The sequence below is a fragment of the Vicugna pacos genome, chromosome X, assembly GCF_048564905.1.
Source record: "Vicugna pacos chromosome X, VicPac4, whole genome shotgun sequence".
Lineage (NCBI taxonomy): Eukaryota > Metazoa > Chordata > Mammalia > Artiodactyla > Camelidae > Vicugna > Vicugna pacos.
Genome location: NC_133023.1, coordinates 4,044,634 through 4,067,571, shown reverse-complemented (window position 1 = coordinate 4,067,571; position 22,938 = coordinate 4,044,634). Strand labels below are relative to the sequence as shown.

The 22,938-nt window shown below is 42.7% G+C and overlaps 1 protein-coding gene across 1 annotated transcript in view; it reads left to right on the top strand.

The window, feature by feature from the left end:
• Window positions 1-15,928, top strand: part of PUDP (pseudouridine 5'-phosphatase) — a 114,769-nt gene extending 98,841 nt beyond the window's left edge. Inside the window, exon 4 of the mRNA XM_072956026.1 lies at window positions 15,601-15,928. Within this exon, the coding sequence (XP_072812127.1) occupies window positions 15,601-15,681 (81 nt within the window). The 3' untranslated portion in view covers window positions 15,682-15,928. The remainder of the gene's footprint in view (window positions 1-15,600) is intronic.
• The last annotated feature ends 7,010 nt before the right edge of the window (window positions 15,929-22,938 follow it).

Genomic DNA, 22,938 nt, shown 5'->3' with positions numbered 1-22,938 from the left:
CCGAGCTGTTGCTGGTGAGGCCACAGCTGAGGGGGTGTGTGTCTGCACGGCTGTGTACCCCAGGCATGACATCATGGAACCCTCGGGCATACTGCAGGGAAACTGAGGCTTGCTGCCTTGTGACAGAGCTGCGATTTGAGCCTCGGGTCTGGAGTCCTCGGTCTTGGCCATTATACCACTCTCCACCTTTCTTCTGGCGGGCTCTTAGAGGGTGAGCGTGGCACATTAGAATTCCTTTTCCCCAATTTACGGCACTGCTTCCATTTCAGCCTTTCCCTGTGTCTGACTCCCTCCTGTCCAGCCTCCTCGCTGTCATTAGACTGAATTCCCAAGTCTGAGAACAGTCAGGACACGCTGTTGCCCTCAGACGCTTGGTGGCTTCTGATGAAACCCACTCTTGGTCTTGGACAGGGCCTCTGAACCCATGCCACTCACGGTCTGAGTCAGACTCACGTCCCCAGGTTTAATGCGTGACACAGCTCCCCATGGACTCATGACCCAGCCTTACTGAACCATCACTGGTACTTGAAGATACCCCCACTACTCAACAACCAAAAAACCAAATACCCCGATTAAAAAATGAGCAGAGGACTTGAGTTGGCATGTTGCCAAAGAAAATATAGAGATGGCCAGCGGGCCTGAGAAAAGGTGCTTCACGCCTCTAATCTTCAGGGAAATGTCAATCAAAGCCACAGTGACATGTCACACCCATTAGGAAACCTCTTATTAAAAAATAATAATAATTGTTGCCAGGGTTGTGGAGGAAGTGGACCCCTTGTGCACTGTTGGCGGGAACATGTTAGGGTGCAGCTGCTGTGGAAAACAATTTGGCAGTTCCTGAAAAAATTAAAATAGAATTACCGTATGATCCAGCAATTCCACTTGAGTATTTTCCAAAAGAAATGAAAGCAGACTCTCCCAGAGATATTTGCACACTCATGTGCATAGCAGAGTTATTTACAGTAACCAAAAGGTGGAAACAATCCAAGTGCCCATCAACGGATGAATACATAAGCAAAATGGGATATATACCTAGAATATTATTGAAAAGGAAGAAAGTTCTGACACACACTACAACATGGACAGACCTTGAGGACATTCTGCTAAGTGAAATGATCCAGGCTCCCCCCCCCCACCAAAAATAGTATATGATTCCACTAATACGGGGTCTTTGGTGTCATGAAATTCACGGGGACAGAAAGTAGAATGGTGGGTCCCGGAGGTTGGAGAGCGGAGATGGCGGGTTACTGTTTAAAGGGTATAGAGTTTCGGTTTTGCGAGGTGACAAATATTCTGGAGATGGATGGCAGTCATAGCTGCACACAGTGTGACCACTTTTAATACCTCTGAACTGTACTCTTGAAAATGGTGACGAGAATAAGTTTTATGACAGGTGTATTTTAGCCCAATTTAGAAAGAAGGAGAATTAAAAAAAAAAAAAAACACTTCCCCTTCTGCCTCACTTCTGTGGCTCTGCTCATCCTGACCTTTCTTCTTCCAATGTGCTTTCTTGTACAATCCTACCAACTTCTAAAGGTCTGGTTCAGACGTGGCCATCTCCACGAAATAGTCCTTTTCTGCAAACAGCTGAACTGAACACTGCTTTCTCTGAATGGCCGTCAGTCCAACTGTGGGCTTCGATCATAGCACTTGACACAGAAGTCCGTGTGCCATTAGTGAGTGCCGGTCGGGGCGGGTCACCCTGACCGTCCCCTGCTGGCCCTGGCAAGACCGTCAGCTCCGTGGGGACAAGTGTCCACTTTGTATGTGGTGCAGGGACGCACGCCATAAGCACACAGATTGAACCATTCGACAGCTCTTTCCCTTTCTGCTTTCTGCAATAACTTCGGGGAAGATACTGGAATTATCTCCAGTGCTTAATGAGATTTTTGCATTCTTCCAGCGTTGGGCCACACACGGTCTCTCATTTAGCCGTTTAAATTTTGTGGAAGGACCTCAAAGTGGCATGAAGCTGTTTGAATGAGTCGAGATAAACTCCTTTCTGAAGAAAGAACTTTCTTGACCTCTTAATGCTTCTCTAATACCCTAATCTTTAAATAACGTTTCTAGCAATGATTCCATTTTCCACACACGTCGCAGAAGATCTGGGTGTCATCGGAATATAAAATCTCCATTTTCAAAATATTATTAGGTTTTCTGTTTAACGTGGAGTGATGGCTCTGTCAGGGGACCGGATCATAGATGAATGGTTTATTAAAGGAAGCAAAGGCAAGCCTTGATTTATGACCCTTACATTGCAGGAAGCTGTATATGTTCATGCACTTGTGAAATGTAAGAAAAATGTTGGGGATGGATGAACAGTTTCCTCTCAGTCTTTGTTTATATTTCTTTGTCTATTAATTGTTCGAATGGCACAGGCAGCCTCAGTAATTCTGTCTGGCTCGCAGTAAATATTTATTGTTCCTTTTTTTTTTGGTGTCTGAATAAGTGATTTTAGAATCATTGAACAATGTCTTTTAGTCTTGCTTTTTTCCCCAGTGTCATTATTTTTTAAGAACATCGGCCCACTTCTTCAAATAGATTATCCCAAATCTCCTATATTTTTCCCCAGCTGTTTCCTGATATTTTAAGCTGCACTGATTAATTTTCAGATCAATCCAGGAAAGTCTGCACCAACCTGCCGTACCTGAGTTTATCTTTGAATACATTCTTTCCATTCTGTCTCCTTTATTCTCTGTGACATTGTGCTGTCTAGTCCCGGTTTCAAGATGAGATATTTACTGCTAATTGGATGCCTGGCAGACGCTCTCTGTGTAAGTTCTGAGACTGGCTTTCTTCCCCTCTTGGCTCTCCTTTCAGGGATGCAGTTGATTTTCCTTTCACTGCGGTCCTCCTGCACCTGTGCTGTCTGTCCCGCTGGGCCCTGTCCAAGGCTAACAGTGTGTATACTTCCCGGGAAGTCACAGTGCTCGGCAGCCATGTGTCACTGACACTGACTTCCCTTCACGGAGGTCTCTACTCAGTGAGAGTCTCAGAAAGAAGCGCAGGGCTTCAGCACAAAATGTGCAAGTGGAAAAACAGATATTGGAGTCTCCCTCGAACACCTGCCACTGCTTAAAATAAAACTGGCAATAATTTTCTTCTCGTTCCTACCTTTTCCAGGAATCACGGTGATTGTTCAAAGCTTGAAGGAGGTAACATGTGTGAAGTTAGGGATGGTGCAGATAACCCATCGATTTTTTTCTCCCTACCCCGGTCCTTTTATCCCCGCAAGCAAATTGATGTCTTTGATGTTGAAAATACTGGTATTTGTAGACTGACTCACGTATCCTCAAAATCAGGACAAACAGAGAGTGAAAGGGGGCGTGACTGATAATTAGCAGGACAGCAGAGGTAAGCCAGTGTGCTCCCTGGCAAACCAGTCCAGATTTCCCCGGTGATGAACTGCCTCACTCAGCTCCCCAGAGACCAACTTCCAGATATTCTAACTGAAGTAGCTTAGAAAAGTCGTGAAGCACTGTAGAGGAACGAACCTATAAATCTTCATTGTGGCGACTTTATCTCTGTGGGGATGCAAGCCAAAAAAATGCTTGAAAAATAGACAATTCTGGTTACTTCTTCACATCCTGCAAAGTTAAGGGCACCTAATATTAACCAGTGGGGAAAAATGCAAGAGTCAGCACATTCATGTATTCATTCATTCATTCATTCTTCTACAGATTTGCCAGTCCACCCTATCTTCTAGGAGTTCCCAGTCAGGAGAGGGAGAAAGATAATGCAGCAATGATAATATTCTGTGATGAGGGTGAAGCCATGTCCCAGTGTGTTGTTTTAAGCCAGCTTTTGTGGGAATTTGTTACAGCAGCAAGAGGAAGCTGATACAGGTTGATGAAAGCTTCCCGGGGATCTGTGCTTTGGTGAACAACGTAGAGATGGGCCGGACAGGAAAGGTCAGGAGTTCCAGGAGGATCCTGCATGGACCTCTGCCCAAGTAGACTGCACAGGGCCGAGATTAAGGCAGCAAAATGAGTTAGGAGGTCACGGCCATCATTGAAGCTAGATATGCAAAGGCTTTAACCAAGCTCAGTGATGAGGGTGGAGAGAGAAAGACTAAGAAACGATTTACACCAACACAACCAACTCCCTACAGCATAATTCCTCCATGGTGGATAAACGATAGTGACTTATGCTTCAACAGAGACTTCAAAAGTATAAATAAATATGAAAGATAGATAGATAGATAGATGGATAGATAGATAGATAGATGTGTGGATGGGTGGATGGAAAGGTAGATAGATGGATTGATGGATGGATGGATGGATGGATAGATTAGATAGATAGATAGATACATACATACATAGATGGATAGATAGATAAAATGGGTAGATGGATGGGTGGTTGGGTGGATGGAAAAATAGATAGATAGATAAGATGGATGGATGGATGGATACATAGATGGATAGATAGATACATAAAATAGATAGATGGATGGGTGGTTGGATGGATGGGAAGATAGATAGATAGATAGATAGATAGATAGATAGATAGATAGATTGATAGATAGAAGGATGGAGAGTTTAAACACTGAAAATCTGGTAATGCACTTCATCACGTATATCACCAAGGCAAAGTAGTTAATCTCGTCCCATGCCCCTCATCTGTAAAAGGGGAGGATCCCACCTATTACACCTGTATCTTAGGCTTCTTTGAAAACTGTTGGCTGTGGTACACAAGCACATGATCAATAACTTACCACTTCCACTTAATAAATACCACATCCAAGTCTGCAGGAGAAGTATGAGAAAGGATTTGTTTAGTCATCTTTGCTCTCAGAAATGTTGTTTGGCAGCTGAGGAGATGGGGCGTGCAGGGGGCTGAGGGAGAGCTCACCTTGTTGATATGGCAGTGCCACAAGGGTGGGAACTGCTGGGAGAGCCTGTGGTCCAGAAGACGTGAAGTTGGAACATCCGGTGTCCCTCCCAGACGGGCAGATCGTCAGAAAGCTCACGTGGGCCATGCAGCTGTGCCAGGGCACCGAGCACCAAGTGCAAATAACATTAAGGCCAGAGATCCCCTTTGATTGTTACTAGGTCTTGGTTTGGGGAGACTCTTAGTGGAAAGCCTTCTTGACAAGGTCTGTTGCCTCTTTGTGCTTATAAAGGTGGCCTGGATGGTTGCTTCTGTCACTTGTGTTACTCACATTCGAGCATGCTGCTGCTTCCCGTGCTTGGCTTTTTCCTCCTCCACTTTCCTGTCAGAGACATCGGGCTTGGCTTTGTGGTATGCCCACAGCCTCATGAGTCCCTCCCTCACCCTTTTGACATCATGCTCCTTCAGTACACAGCTTGCCAGTGTGCTCAGGGAAAACGTTTTTCTCTCTGACTCCCCCAGATGGAGTTGCATTTTTGCTACTATTTATCTATTTGGCCACTCCAACCCAAATCACTTACACTTGAATTTTAGTCTGTCTTTAAGAATTTTTTTTCTCAGAAAGAAAGAAAAAAGAAAAAAGTACACTAATGTACTCATCTACTAAAGAAACAGACTTGCAGACATAATAAACAATCTTATAGTTAGCAGGGAAAGGGGTTAAAAAGGGATAAATTTGGCAGTTTGAGATTTGAAAATTTTAACCACTATATATAAAAATAGATAAAAAACAAATTTCTTCTGTATAGCACAGGGAACTATATTCAATATCTTGTCATAACATTTAATGAAAATGAATATATGCGTATATATATGCATGACTGGGACATTATGCTGTGCACCACAAATTGACACACTGTAACTGACTATACTTCAATAAAATTTTTTAAAAAAGAATTTTTTCTTGCCTCCCGTATAGGTCACTGTCTTGCTTGTGACTGCCAAAACCCACTGCTTAAATAACCTGCCTCAGAGCATTATTTTCACCATTTATTAGATACAGTTTTTAAAAATTCATTTATATTAAATTATATTAAATAGAAAAAAAAGTGAGTGGCAAAGTAAAAGTATTCTATTATTAGTATATCATACCCTGGGAGGAGAGGAATTTGAAACTGTGTTAAACATAAAGAAAGGACATCTATATGAAAGAAAAAAAAAGGATTCATCACTCAGAAACATGAAGTCTTCAGCGTGCCCTGAATTTACCTAACTGTCGTATTTATGTTAATGACATACATTGCATTTCACTTTCACTTGGGGGTAAAACTGAAGTTTGGATAGCTGCCAGCAGGTTGTTGAGCGTGTATCAGCTCCAGCACTCACCAGCTGTGACAACCTACGTGGGTCTCTTAGCATCTTAGCCTCAGCTCCTCCATCTGTAAGGTAAATGGAGGAGGCAGATTCTCAGGTTACTTCCCGTTCCAGAATTCCCTGTTATTCCTTATCTGTGGGAAGATGCAAAAGAGTGCCAAAAATAGGAAGCAAGCTATAACCAAGGCTGAGTCTGTTCATGGCTGTCTGGAAACCCAGGTATCTCTGGGTTTTTGAAGATATGCAACAGGACCTTAAAGAGATGGTTCCATGAAACGTGAAACAAAGAAAGTCCAAAGTCCTTCCTAGAAACTGGCAAAAACGCACCCATCACGATGTCACGTGCACTTGTCCGTGTTCAGACAGTCATTCTGAAGGACATTTGATAGCAGCTCATTTTGAAATCAGAGGGGAGAAGCAGCCACACAGAATTATGTCAGTCATCCGAACACTGCCAGTCTTGTATCCAAAATCAATGTGACCAAATTCATATTGCCCCTTTCACCCCAAGGACAACAGTGTTCTTGTATGAAATCTGAGCAGATCACAAGACCATTTCTCTAAGTGGGCTGATTCGACTCAGCTCAACTGACACGTGCAAGATGAATCAATACTCCTGGAGTTGGCACTTGAGGAGAGGATATGGACCACACCGTAAACTATTAAAAACATGTAAGAAATCCGTACGAACTTGTCTGGCGATTACGATGGAGACAATGAGCATGTTATAATTGCCTTACACTTCACAGTTTGAAGAACAAACGAAAATAACAAGTTTTCTGTTGATAAGCTTAGTAACACTCTCTCTCCTTTCTTGAGCAAAGCAATGGAAGACAACTAAGTGGAGGGAACATTAAAATTAAATTCCATCTTTGATGAAGTGAACCACGAAATGTGAAGAAAGGCTGCCCCTGGAAGTAAAACTCGGGCAGTGGAAAGGGGAGATGCTGAGGGAAAGGGAACACCTCTGATAACATTATTCAGAGTAGGAGCTAAAGCCTCAAAGGCAAAACCCTTGCTTGGAAAGGCAGAGTGGGGACGAAAGGGCAGGGCACAGAAAAGACGCAGGGAAACGAGGACCAGTCAAGGCAGCACTGAGACACAGCCCCTCTGTGAGGGGCAGGCCACGGACATGCCACGACAGAGGAGAACTGACCGATGGCTGCGGCTCTGCAGTGCTGATCTTGATGAGTAGAAAGGGTGATCGTTTTCACCCTCCCAAAAAGAAAAAAAAAGCTGAAATTTTGAAGCAGGGAGAGCCCTGCTAACTGTGAGCAAGGGCATATTATAGTGCAAAATGCTGATGGGAAAAAACGCCAGGAGACACAAACACTGACACAGAGTGTCCAAGGTAGGTATAATTGCTGCTCTCATCGACAGAAGAGGCAAAACACAACAGAAAGAAATTAAAATTCCCCCTCCGGAGGAGGGAAAATGTATCAGGAAGCAAGGAATTAAGGCAATTCTCATGTTACTGCACTTTACTGTGGTCATTACAAATTGAAGGCTGTGGCAACCCACTTTTGAGCAAGTCTGTCAGGCCATTTTTCCAACAACATTTGCTCATTTCATATCTTTCTGTCACATTTGGTAATTCTTGCGATATTTCAAACTCTCCATCATTTGCTGAAGACTCAGATGACTGCAATTTTTAGCAATAAAGTACGTTTTAATTAAGGTATGCACATTGTTTCTTTAGGCATAATGCTTTTGCGCATTTAATAGACTGCAGTATGGTGTAAACATAACTTTTATATGCACTGAGAAACGCAGTATTCACTTCATTGCAGGGGTCTGGAAAAAAAAGTTGCAATATCTCTGAGATGTGCCTAAATTAGCAGAAAACTCCAGAATGGGATGGCTTTGATCACTTGTGCTTGGAGGGTAAATGTATTTGTCCACTGCTGTAGTTTTATATGTTCTTTAGAGTGCTTGTCATATATAGCACCTTTGGCTAGCCAAATTGATCATAAGATGACAGTAGTTACCAATAACCCTGGTCTTTCACAGTATCAAGGTGATCCACAGGAAGTGTTTTATTTCGTTTAAAAAAATTTTTTAATTGAAGTATAGTTGATTTACGAAGTTGTGTTAGTTTCTGGTGTATAGCATATTGATTTAGTTATATATATACATATATATATATGTATATATGTTCTCTTTCACATTCTTTATCATTATATGTTATTATAAGATATTGACTATAGTTCCCTGTGCTAAAAAGGGCCTTGTTGTTTATCTATTTTATGTATAGTAGTTAGTATCTGCAAATCCCAAACTCCTAATTTATCCTTCCCTGCCACCTCTCCCCTTTGGTAAACATAAGTTTGTTTTTTATGTTCGTGAGTCTGTTTCTGTTTTGTAAATAAGTTCACTTGTGCCTTTTTTTTTCCAATTCCACATATTGGTAATATCATATGATATTTGTCATTCTCTGACTTAACTTCATTCAGTATGATAATTTCTGGGTCCATCTATGTTGCTTAAAATGGTATTTCATTCTTTTTATGGCTGAGTAATATATATATATATATATATATAAATATATATATATATAATCCCTTTATGTATAATATATAATTCATATATATATACACATATATAAAAATAATATCTTATTTATCCAGTCATCTGTCAATGGACATTTAGGCTGTTTCCATGTCTTGGCTATTGTAAATAGTGCTGCTATGAACATTGGGGTGCAGGTGTCTTTTTGAACTAGAGTTTTCATCTTTTCCAGATATATGCCCAGGAGTGGAATTGTCGGATCATATGGTAACTCTATTTTTAGTTTTAAAGGAATCCACAGAAGGTATTTTAAATTCTAGGTGCAGTATCAGCTAAATCATGTTAAGCACCATTGACTAGTTCTTCCGCAGCAAGATAGAATATCTCTTGGACTTTCATTTTGCTTCCTCTACTCTGTCTTTGAGAATAACCTATAGACAGCTAATTGTGAAATTAACATTTAGAAGAACATAAAAATCCTAAGACCATGAGGAGGTTATAAAGGGAACCTTTGCTGTGGAAGAGAGATTTTCTAGCTTGAACAGGCTGGTTCCCAAATTCATGAAAGAGCTTATACACACATCCTCTGGACTAATCATCACCAGCAACATTGAGAAATCATTTATAAGACAACAGAGAACTGAAAGTGAACACATGTTCTGAGTTTTCAAAGACCAAGAAGAGGATGAATTGCACAAATGTGTCAGCAAGAAAGAGGAGGCAGTTGACAATGTGAAGTGCCATGAAGAGGTCGAGTGGGGAGAGCTAAGAAGAGGACACACGAGATCAACAGGAAAGCCACTTAGCTCTGGGAGAACATGGGCTTAATGTCATCCCCAAGGGTCATTTGCAAATGGAGTATTTTAAAAGATAGTTGATGGGCATTTAACTAAGAAAGTGGAAGCCATGGTGAGTCAGGGTGGGCTCACTGTGGACAGGTCTTGCCAGACCAGACTCACTTTCCTGGACTGACAAGCACGAGAAATGGAGTTGACTTGAAGGGCAGGCTCCACATTTGTGCAGAACCTGGATAATCTTTTCCGTTTTAGCCTTGAGGAATGAGGGATGTTACTCTCAAGGTCAACTTAACATTATTGAACCCGATGATTAAGGGATGGGTGTTCACCTTGAGGGGTGTTTCTCATGGTTGCTCTCTGCCCCGCCTGTTGACCATTTCAGTCAACGGTACTTGAATGAGAAAAAGGGTGACCTGCGGATCAGGGTTGTAGAGTAAAGGAATCATTAGCTAACATGTTGAACGACACAGTTGAGACCAAGAGAAACTAGGAATGAAAAAGAGAGAAGAAGAAACAAGCTCTCAAAGAGACTTGCCGGCCTCAGAGAGTACTTGGCAGCCAAGTACTACTTGTGGTTCAAAAGCACCAGCCACTCAAGTACCACCTTGCGGGGATAGGCCTGATGAAGACTAAAAATAAAAATACCCAGACATTTTAATTGACTATCAGGGCAATATGAGTCTTCATGTAATCAGTCTAACCCAAAACTAACAAATGGAAACACACACAAAACCTCACATAACCTCACACCTCACAGAACTACACTGTAAGTGAGTGTTGGTGTTGAATGTGATGGACATGGAAGTAACCTGACTTTGGACCTCATTTTGGGTGATTGCATTCATTAGTATAATATAAAGTATGGTAGCTTCTTAAAAATATTCTTTAATTTTTTTTATTGAAATAGTCAGCTACAATGTGTCAATTTCTGGTGCACAGCACAATGTCCCAGTCACACATATACATATATATATATATATATATATATATATATATATATATATATATATATATATATTCTTTTATTTTTTTATTGAAATATAGTCAGTTACAATGTGTCAATTTCTGGTGCACAGCACAATGTCCCAGTCACACACATATATATATATATAATATATATATATTCTTTTATTTTTTTATTGAAATATAGTCAGTTACAATGTGTCAATTTCTGGTGCACAGCACAATGTCCCAGTCAGGCATATATATACATATATATATATATATATATAAAATTTTTTTTCCATTAAAGGCTATTACAAGATATCAAACATCGTTCCCTCTGCTATACAAAAGAAACTTTTAAAAAATATATTCTTTCATACTTGTATGTGCACATTCTCAGTTAAGAACAAAATTTGAGAAACCACGTAACTTTCAGTTTGAAAAAAAATCAGTTGTTGGAGTGTGAGTGACATTAGAGACTGTCCTAAACAGGTCACATCTACAGAGTTGTGGAGTTTTGTCCTGAACACCCAATACATAATACGTTCTGAGAAAGGCGACTCTGGTGGTTAGGAACCAAAAAAATAAATGAATGGATGGGTGGAGGGAAATGGAAAGAGGGTCAGTCGTGAGGAACTGGTGGAGACAGGGAGGGGAGTGAAGATGAAACACAGGACAGGCTGGAGGGATACACCTGTACCTGAACCTTTCCTGATGAGTCATATTCCTGGGTGACTTCTCTGTGTTTCTGTGTCCACACTTCTGAGACCAGCTAGTGATGGCTCACATGCTGTAGCCATGGTACCTGATCTCAGAACCTTCATCCTCGCACCCTGGACCTTCCCTTTCTGACAGTTAACACAACGGTAACTAGGTAACTGTGTGAGCACTTCTCTCTTTCCCCTTCTAGACCCTAAGTCAATTCCGTGGGGACAAGCCCTGTGTTAGTCCCTTTCACTCTGTACTCTTAATGTCTAGCATTCAGCCATCGTAATCATATACTGAGCCCTCTATCAACATACTTGGATGCATTTTTGAACATTGCTCAGCAACTCAGTAACTTCACTAAGTAGTGGACTTTTCAAAAAGAGAAAGTATAATGAAAAGGAATAACGCATTTCGTGTTAGCATATGGACGTTGCAGGCTGCAGAGAAGAAATACTTCTCTCAATAAAATATGGATAATTAGGAAAGTCGAGCACTTACTTCATAAAGTGGACCATGGACAAATCTCATCAGGCTGGTAGCATATAAGTCACATTCTCTCCTTGTAAGGTAGTAAGTTAGAAATCAAGACCAAAGAGGTAACTAAAAATAGACTTAGCCTATGACCGAGCAGTCCCACTCCTGGGCATATATCCACAAGGAACCCTACTTCAGAAAGACAACTGCACCACAGTGTTCATAGCAGGACTATTTACAGTAGCCAAGACATGGAAGCAGCCTAAATGTCCATCAGCAGATGACTGGATAAAGAAGTGGTATATTTATACAATGGAATACTATTCAGCCATAAAAACCGACAACATAATGCCATTTGCAGCAACATGGCTGTTACTGGAGAATGTCATTCTAAGTGAAGTAAGCCAGAAAGAGAAAGAAAAATACCATATGAGATCGCTCATACATGGAATCTAAAAAAAAAAGACAAATGAACTTAAATATAAAACAGAAACAGACTCACAGACATAGATACAGACTTGTGGTTACCAATGGGGAGGTGGGTGGGAAAGGATAAACTGGGAGTTCGAGATTTGCAGATACTGACAGGTATATATAAAATAGATAAGCAAGTTTATACTGTATAGCACAGGGAAATATATTCAATATCTTGTAGTAGCTCATGGTGAAAAAGAATATGAAAATGAATATATGTATATTCATGTATGACTAAAGAATTGTGCTGGGCACCAGAAATTGACACAACATTGTAAACTGACTATAACTCAATAAATAAATTAAAAAAAGAGCAAAGAGGTAAATTCAAAACCTGCATACAGAAATGTTACAGCACAGATTAAAAAAAAAAAAAAGTCCTGGTCAAAAAAGAAATCATAGTGGAAACAAATTGTAGATAAACAATCATAACACTATATACTTTAAAAAGGGGGGGGGTTACTCTAAAGCAGTATTGAGAGGAAAATTTGAAGCCTTCAATGCTCATATTAGAAGAAAAATAGAATGGAAATCGGTCAGTTGAGCATATAGTACAAGGAGTTAACGGAAGAGCAATACACTTGCCCTAATGAAAATGAATCAGTTGGGAAGACGGGAAACTTCTGGCAAGACCGAATAGAAGTTGGGGGTAGGGAAGGGAAGGGAATGAATGAGAAGAAGGTCGGGGGTGGCAAATATAAACTGTCTTTTGAAGACAGAACTATCTTTTTATAGATGCTGCGGAGATTAAGAAGAATATAAAGTGATAGCATTTTCAGCTTTACAGCAATAAATCTGAACACTTAGAAGTTCAAAATCCTGGAAAAATTTAATGGCCTCAAGAAGGAACAGATAAACTCTAAAAACTGAGTCAGTAGTTTAAAAACAGTCTTTCCACAAAGAGAGGCCTATGCCCAGGTAGTCTTGTATGTTAATTTTAACAAACAATCAAGAAACCATTTCAAACCAATACAACTCTCCCAGAGAACAGAAAAATAGGAAACTTCAGTCATTTTATGAGATGAGCTAACTGCAATAGCTAAATTACCCAAGGAGAGTAAATCCTATTAAATATAGGAACAAACCTCTTCAACAGCATATTAACAAATCAATCTAGCAATGTATAAAGAAAAATAATCATGAAAAAAATTGAGTTTATCCTAGAAATACAAACCTGGATTAACATTGGGAAGATCAATCCATTAATTACCAGGGAAAAAACCTATACGATCATGCTAATAGATTAAGAAAAATCATTTGATAATGTGAGTATCTATTCCTGACTTATTAAAAAGGAAAAATCCTTAGAAATTACACTGATAAAAAAAATCTATCAAGAAAAGAGTAGAAACATCATATTTAATGGAGAAAAGGTCAAATTATTTCTGTTTAAGATCAGGAAAAAGAATGCTTTCTATTACCACCTCAGTCCAACTTTGTGATGGTGGTATTAAGGGCTAGCTCAATGATATAAGAGAAAAAATAAAATGAGACGTATGAAGATTAGAAAGAAAAGAGCTGTTATCCTTCAGAACTTATTCATTGCCTACCTTGAAAAACCTCAAACATCAAAGAATATTTAGATACATTTTTAGAATCAATATGGTTTTACTGGCGTTGCTGGATACAATGTAAATTTTCACTATTACTTGTCTATAGGCTGGCAATGATTAGATCGTACCCCGTTAGAAAATGTCTTTCACAAAAGTCCCCAAAGTATAAAGAATTAGTAATGAATAGGAAAAAAAATTAGTGAAAAGACTTTGCTAGGAAACTTTAAATGTATACTGAAAAATAATAAACAAGGTAAAAATAAGTCAAGAGTTAGAGCAGTGATACCAAAGTTGAAGATGTGTCTTTCAGCCTGAAACCATGGGTGAGGACCAGCTCGGGGGCCAAGTTTTACCTGGTCCCGGACCGTCAGTCACTCCTGGTTTTCAGCAGGCTGGACCCAGCATCAGTTTCCATCCCTGAACTTACGACTCACGGGTATCACTCACCTGGAAACGCCCAAATCTGTCTCTGAGAAGGGTGATCGAGCAGATCAGACGCTGTGTTTCATCTCTGAATGAAATAGTTCTGAGAGTGCGTGCATTAAGAAACACATTTTAAGCATTCATATGCAGGCACTGCATGCAGGATCGCAGCTACACAAACGATGTTTTTACAGCAAAGAATATCTCGCCCGTGATGTGTTCAGGGACCTTATTTGTCGTGAATGTCTGTTTCCACCCTCATATTCCATTCCTTAAACATGCCTTTTGTGCCTGTAGAGTGACACCCATTACAATGTCTTTATTTCCAAAGCGGTAACAGCTAAACAGTGGCAATCATTTTTAAATTTCTATCTACAAGGGGATTTGGGGGAACAAACTTCCTCACGATCTAGAACTCTGTAATTAGCAATTTCACCCTGTTCCCTTCATCAGTGTGTCAAGGAAAGGCTGAATCATGGAGGGTTTGTTTTAGTCAGTGTTACCGAGATCAGGGCTGGGGAGGGCAGTGACTGACTGTGACTGAAGAACCAGAGAAAACAGAACAAGGCACTTTCCCAAAATCCTGCGCTGTATTTATTTTGAAATGTTTTGCTCACAGTATATTGATTTGTGTGGTCAAATGCTTGCTGATGTAGCTGCAGGAAGGCATACTTTGGAAGATCACACAGTATTGTGTTATATAACATAAATTATTAGATTATATTATATATGTGGTAACATTCTAACCTTTTACAACACTCAATATTAAATAACTTAATATTAAGCTAGAAGCAACTCTCAGCCATGAGTCTTGAGTCTTTGTGTCTTGTCTTCGGATACTTATGCTCTGCCTGTCCCTTCACGTGGGGTCATGGCAGTGTCTGCTTTGAGCTGATCCAAATCTTTAGCAAGCAGTCCTGTTTAGCAGTTGAATGGAGGTGCAAGGCTGGACACCTAGAGTGCAGAGGTCATGAGGTTGGGGCACGGACTTGGGAGTGGATGGAATGCAAGCCGTTTTCTCAAGAGACAGGAAACCAAGACTGTGGGATACAGAGCACACTTCCTGCTGGACCAGAACCAGAAGTCTTACTGTTTTGCTCTTGGTGGATTCATAGTACTGCCATGACTTACCATCCTGGTCTGTAAAAATATCCCTTGGCTAAGATGGTCCAGGATTGATTCTTGAAGGTGGTTTTTTTCCCCCTTTGGTTTAGTTATGTCTACTTTGTTGTCATTTTTAATCTGGGACAATTGCTGTCCTTTGTCCTTTTGTTACATAATTTGCCTTTGCTTACACATCATTACCAGCATTTGACCTAAATTGAGTGAATTGTTGCTGTTTTCTCAGTCCGTACCGGTGAACTCAATCTGGATAATGATACAAATTTATTAACAGCAAAGGAAAACTGAAGTTGAACTTAAGGTTCCTTTCTTTATTCCAATAATTTTAATAACAGAGAAGAACAGATACATGTTCCCATTGTTGATTCTGGTCCTTTTCCCTTTCCTTTTAGAAAAAACTTTGTGTTGCCTTGCCAGCTGAAGATGGAATTCGGCGTGAAGACTGTCTTGGGCTCCATCAGGGGAATCACTGAAATGACAAAGGGCCCCTAGCATCTCATGATGTACTGAGGGCCACAGTGCACTCTACGGAATTGGTGTGAAAAATAAAGAAGATGGATAGGGTTTTATCCCTTGCTGGAATGTTCTTGAAAACCCATAGCTATGGGGTTTTCCTAAAAAAAATCCTTTAAGCAAGATCTAATTGCCCTCTACTGAGTGCGCCACCTACTGGATGAAGACTCATTGGTGAAGTATCATTTCATGACAGCATGGGACGCTGGCCCCAGACTCTGGGGTCCAGGCTGGTGGTGCTGGACCATGTGGACAGTTCGTTTTGCCAGGACAGGCGATCACCAGGCCCTGGAACCCAGAGAATTTCCCAGAAGTTCTTGGCCACTGTCCCATCAAGTCCAAGGTCACCATATTGCAAAATGGCGGAGGAGAGGTTCAGATTCTCACTAAGGATCCTGTGTCTTTCCCATTGTGCTGACTCTTGGCCAGGGGAAACTTGGTGTGGCCTGGCGGGATAAGGGCCTCAGAATTCTAGCCCCAGCTGATGAAGAATCTCCCTTCCTCCGGGTCATCGAGGCACTGACTTGCAACCAACATCACGTGAAAACTCCAAGCAGAGGCCCCAGGTCGCAACCCCTGTGCTGTCCTAGCTTGCGTGCTGCTGCGACTTTGTAAATAGCTTTATCTCCCTTGCCTCAGTGATCAAGGTGTCCAACGGCACAAGCTCAGACCACGACGGAAAAAAATAATAATTTATCCCATGGCTGGGATAAATGCACTCTGCAGTCTCAAATGTACCCCATCGATCATTCTTCAAAGCAGAAACCATGTGTGTCAACAGAGAAGCGGTCTTTATTATGGGGAACAAATTCCACGAATGTGTGTGCTATTGATTCTCGGTCACAGATGCCCTTTTCCTATTTGCGGGACATCGACGTTCTGCACAAAGCCCTCTCTGTTTAGATAATTGCGCCTGACACTTCTGCACCTACATCCCGAAGGCTCGATGCTGAAGTTTCTACTCTCCTTACGTGAAGAGGGCAGCCCGCTGTCCCCACAATGAGGTCTGGTTCTTCCTGCCAGTTCTCGGAGCGACTTGGAGAACAGAGAGCCGATTTGCAGAGGGACCGCTTGGTGGAGAGGTAAGAAACGCTTCGCTTGTTTAAATGTAAGCTTATCTGTGGCAAATACAGAAAATGCATCTGGGAAGGTTCCTTTTACGGAGCCCATTTCTGTGGCCTAGGATATGAACCCTGAAAACTCCCTCTGAGTGGTGATCAGCATTTACAAACAGGAGTCTTCCCTGTTTTGCGTGGTTCCGTGTTGGCTCACGTTTGAAAGGCCCTTTGTGTGGCTAATGGTTTTGTGTGTATTCCATGCTCAGACAATCAGAGGGGAGGGTTTTCACCTTGATATTGTGGGCTCTTGGGATGGTAGGTACAGGGAAAGCTCTGATTCTCATCTGAGAGGTGTAATGCGGGGTTGAAGTCTCCAAGAAGCAGTAGTAAGACTCTGTTTCGTGGCTGGATTTTTGTTTTAATGGAACCCACGTTCAGAATTCTCCAAGGGAGGAACTGAGACAGTGGTGCTGATCCTGACTTCAAAATGCCTCTTCTCACGCCTCCTTGAGTACATTCACGTCCAGAACTGTACCCGGGGCTGCCGTTTAGAGCTCCAGGCTCACCATCTGTGGTGGTCTCTGTAAATATATCCACCAAGTGGCGCCATTAACTTGGACCACCATCTGTGGGTGGGTCCAACCTTGACCCTAGGGGTGCAAGACCGGGGCTGCACCCCAGAGGTTTCTGTGACATCCACTGATTACCCCTCCCACCCCCATCCATCATTGAAATCGTTACTCTAGTATAACTTTGTGGATAAAACGCTTGGCTTGTTTAGTTAGTATGGTCTCTGTTAGGTCCTGAAATGCTGAGTTTGCAATGACCTGGGGACCACTGGTTGTCCCCTTCTTTGAAAAGATGAATAATGATTGTCCGGGGAGATTGCGTTTTAGAATATGAGTGCAGAGAGGCCCAACATACATGGCCAAGTAGAAGACGCCCGGTCTGTGCTGCGTGCTGCCGTGTCCCTCCCCGGGTACACTCCCTCCACTCTCAGATTTACCTGAACCCGGGCTCAGTCCATCCACCGTCCACTGCCCCACTCCCCTCCCCTCAGGGTCCCCATTGAGACGCCCTGTGCAGGTAGCTTCTTGCATTTTGCACCGTTACACAACACAAAGTAAGGATGGTAGCAGCTCTTAGCTTTAAATGATAGCATACCTTCCAAAACCGGATTGTACAGAATGACTCAGTGGTTGGTGTGTGGCGGGTCATTGCTGGGTTAGGTCAAAACCTATTGCCTGGGGCTCCAGGCATTGAGTAGAAAGCGTATAAAATGAGGTATTCTTTCCCATTCAGATTCACTTAAACACATGAAAGTGCGCCGTGCTCAGACAGCGTGATTCTCCCTTCCGTGTTATCAGATACAGTAGATTGTGTCCCCCAGTTGTGACTGGGGTTTAGAGGCGAACTGGCTTTTGTGAAGAGATCTGTTGCAAAGGGCAGGTGGGGTCTGCCTTTACTCCTAGGATGGGCCTCCCGCCACCCCGCCCCCGTTGTAGACGAGTGTGTGAGTGGACAACTGGGCCCCACAGCCCACTCAGTCCACACGTACGATTAGTTATCACGTCACAGCAGCGGTCCCAAGTACCGAGCGCTACACGCAGCACGGCAGACGTGCGTGTTCTGTGTACGACTGCTGCGCAGCGGTGCCGAGAGCAACGAGCGGTGCCGCCTGCTGGGTGTATACGGCCAGCCGCGCTGCCGTCCTCGCCTTTCCACGTGCTCTTGCATTTCGTCCTCACGACGGTCTTTGGGGCAGGCAGTTTTGCTTCCTGTGAGGTGACTGAGCTGCAAAAGTCCGGTGAGCAAACCGGACGGCTGTAACCGGTGGGCGGCAGGGCTGGGCTTTGAGTCCAGCTCTCTGGGATTCTGGCCTTAACCCTGACGTTGTAGAGCCCTCTGCTTGTCCTCTTATTTATAGGGTGGCACACCCTTTATATGGTGCCACCCTTTCTATGGTGGCACAGGGTATAATCGTGTGCTCAGATATGAGAGCAATGTGTCTTTTCTGCGTCCCTTGATGTGTTTCTCTAAATGACTATTTACGAACCACCTCTCTCCTCTCAAGTGTGTAGAAAAAAAATTCCTAGGGCTGCGTTAAGCCTCTTATAACCCAGAGCCTCTCTGCTGCCTCTTGTTTTAAAAGAATGCTTGGAAGGAGATAAATCCACAGCTCTCACGGTGGATCCTGACGTGGGCTTTAGGGGGACCATTACCATGATATTATGTGTCAGGGAGGAGTCTTCCAAATGACACGTCAGTGACCCCAAAGAGCCTTAAATCAAAGAAGACAGTCTTGGGTTGAGACTATGTGGTGCAAAAAAAGACAGGCACTGACTTTTTTTTTTTTATTTTAAATAAGCAAATATCACACAGAGGACAGTTGTTTAGCTTCTGATTCTTTGGATTTTGACCTGGGTCCAAGCAAATGTCATTGTGTTCCAGGCACTGAAATTGGATGGTATTGGGAAAAAAGAACTCCAAAGTTGCATGGCAGTCGTGAGTTCTTGCCTGGAACACTTGTAAAAGCAGGTGATAAATGTCTTGGGAGAGGGGGCAAGGTCTTACTCACCATTTTATCCCTGGCTGCTTCGTCAGTGCCTCGTTGCAAACACAGGGGAGCCCCAAACCCTTTTGTTTGTCTGTGCCAGGCAAACGCTTTGCTTAGAGCACCTTGCTAGTAAATAAAGTTCCCCATTGCCTGTGACAGACACAGAGGTGGGCGCACCGTGCACGGCCTGGAACACAGTTCTTGAAAAAGCACCAGGATAGGTGCGCTAATGCGAACTGCATATCCCTGCGTGGCTGGAACAGCTGTGGGGTCTTTGTGGAGGAAAACGGGACAGAAGCAGCAGACGGCCAAACGTCACCCAATACCCAACTCCTCCCTCAGGCGGAGAAAGCTCGCGCTTTCTGTCCTGCCGGAGGGGACTTAAACAGTGCACAGGAAATTGTGCAGACGTCTATTCTTAGACTTAGGGTAGAGGTGAGACGCCCTGGTTTGTCAGGCATGGCTGAAACTCCAGACGGAGTCACACAGACGGGCCTGGGTTGTAGTTTTCAGAAAACATAGGAAGAGACCCTCAACAACCATGTAAAGCAAATGTCAGGCGCTCTAAAGGCCATCACGCGCGGAACTAAAAAGAAAAAGGGAAGATAAAGCCAAAGCGATCCTGTGCAATGGCCGTGGGAAAAGCGAAGGACACGTTCCCCCAGCACGATTTCACGGCACGAACGTTTGCACTTTTGAGGGACTGCAATCACTTAGACGTCTGTACACTCTGGGACCTGCGTAACAAAATGAGAACTTGGCAGAGTTCCCGTGTTATGTCACAGACGAGTTTGTGTCGCAGAAATAATAGAATCTAACCCAAACACCGGACTTTGTGGAACTGTCTTCAATCTAAAGGGAAGGGTGAATTGAAAATGAGACCGAACTACGAGACATTGATACCTGCAGCTGTGAGCGCCTTCAGTTGATTGTGTGTGAATGCTCTGATAGACTCCGACGTGCCGGGATAGCATTTCAATCAAGCGCAGTTTATGAAATTAGGCAACTTAATGAGAATGTGTGTCTTATTTTATTTGACTTTTTTTTTTTTAATCTCTCAGAGGCAGACCCTGCCAAATTAAAACACTGGTCCAGCAGGGGTGACCGACACATCTACTGCTGGTTAAAATCACAGCTCCCTAGCCTGGGGAATGGATTCTGTGAGCCTGGCAGCATCGAGAATGTTACAGTCCTCAACACGTGCAAAATTATAGTCATTGTCTCTCTTCACGCTCTCCCTCAGAATCATTAATTGGTTTTTCCTCTTTGTACTCGAGTTACAGAGTACATTTTAAAATGTTTCATTAATTCCTAGCAGACTTCAGACCCTTTGAACGTAGGTTTCCCCTCTGCAAATGCAGAAGTTCGTTTTGTCTCATTGATGAGGGGCGTGTTTATCCTCTCTGAGCTTCGTGAGCCCTTCTTCTGAGCGCCGTGTTGCCGGCAGCGACCATGGCGGTGCCGGCTGCAGGGATGCTATGGTGATTAGGCTCCGGGCGCTCGAGTCCCCCCCGTGTTCCTGGCTCTTCCGTGTGCTAACTGGGTCAACGTGGACCCTTGGCTTACAGTCTGTGTGTCATTTTTGTTCTCATTTACAAAATGGGAATGGCCATTACACGTCCCCCTCACAGTTGCCGTGAGGGTTACGGAGATGAGCAGAATACTTCTAGGCTCGTCGTAAACCGTCCATCCTGGTGACATTTCTCTCCGGAACTTCTGTTTCTCGGCTGCGTTGTTCATTCAGTCGTGAAACGGTGATTTCGCACCTTCCCTGTAGTAGAGATGGGGCTGGTTTCTGGCAAATGAAGAGGAAATTAGAAGGAAGCTTTGGGAGACTTCCTAGTGGAGGGGAGACACCACTGTGTGGACAGCCTCCATCGACGTCCACGTGGTCACAGCTGAGCTGAGTTCAGGGAATGGGGTCCGGACGCAGGAGTCCTCAGCCAAGACTGAGAATGGACGCGTCAGGGAAGACTTCACACAGGACTGCCTTCCGTTTTTCAGATGCTTTCTTTTGTCATGGCACCTTTTGCCCCCCATGGAATTTTAATATGCTGTGTATCTGTTTGGGTACTGCATGCCTCTCTGGGCTTTATGTATAAAGATGGCAAGCGTTTTCACCCCTAAGAGCCCATCTTTACCCCTTAGGGGAGCTACTGGGTGTCCCCAGTGAGATCGCGTCCTGTAGCAATAAATGGCAACACTGACTGGGCAGAAAGGAACTTTAGACGAGGCAGGAAGGAGAGTGTTACCATTATCACACTGACTGAAGAGACTCACCTGGTCCCCGGTGACACCCCGCAGAATGTCTGCGTGTCTACATTGGCATTTCATTACATGTGTGTACATATACATAGGTATACCTCGTAAACGCTCACATGGCTTAGATGTGTCTGTTGACGTCATTACATGTTTTTTTTTAATCAATGTTTATTATGTTTTATTAAGGTATAGTTGATGTACAATATTCTATAAGCATCGGGTGTACAACATAGCGATTCAACCTTTTTAAAGATTATACTCCACTTATAGTTATAATAAAATACTGCTCTCTTCCCTGTGTTGCACAATACACTCTTGTAGCTTATTTGTGTTACATCGAACAGTTTATACCTCTGAATTCCCCCTACTCCGATTGTGCCCCTCCCCCTCCTCTCTTCTCACTGGTCGCCACTAGTTTGTTCTCTGTCTCTGTGAGTCGGCATCTTTTTTTGTTATATTCACTACTTTGTTGCATTTTTTTTTTAGATTTCACATATAAGTGACATCTTACAGTATTTATCTGTCTCTGTGTAACTTACTTCACGTAGCATAATGCCCTCCCAGTCCATCCATATTGCTGCAAATGGCACGGCTTCATTTTTCATGGCTGAGTAGTATTCCATGATGTGTATGTGTATATACATCCTGCATCTTTATTCATTTGTCTGTCGGTGGACACTTAGGTAGCTTTCATCTCTTGGCTGTTGTATATAGTGCTGCTATGAACATTGGGGTGCGCGTATGTTTTCAAATTAGTGTTTCTGTGTTTTTTTTTTTTTTTGTATATATATACCCAGGAGTGGAGTTGCTGGGTCATATGGTAGTTCTATTTTTACTTTTCTGAGAAACCTCCATGCTGTTTTCCGTATAGGATAGTCTACTTTAAAACACAGATAGTTCTCAGGGACAAGTAGACTTTAAATTATCCTTAACGCATCTTTTTTTAGTCATTTTTCACATCCTTCAGAGGAGGAAAAAAGCGTGCAGCCCTCCAAGTACTACTTTATATAAATGACTTATTGATGTGATAAATCATGGTGCTCATAGTCAACAAAACTGGGTAAGCGCTAGTGGGAAAAAGCCTCATTAAAATCTGTTTTTCAACTCTAGTTGAGGCAGCCATTTTTGAAGAAAATATGGTTGTAGTAGGAAAGCGTAAGTGAGAAACTAAAAAAAAAATTTGCCCATGATCCCAGCACCGACCAAGGGGAATGCCGCCGTCAACATCCGGCTGTCTGCAGGCACACGCGTTCTGGGCATGGTGACAGACTCTTGTAGAGCTGAAGGTTGGAAAAGAGGGTTCAGTTCTCCGACCCTCCATAGGCAAGGCTTTAATCTTG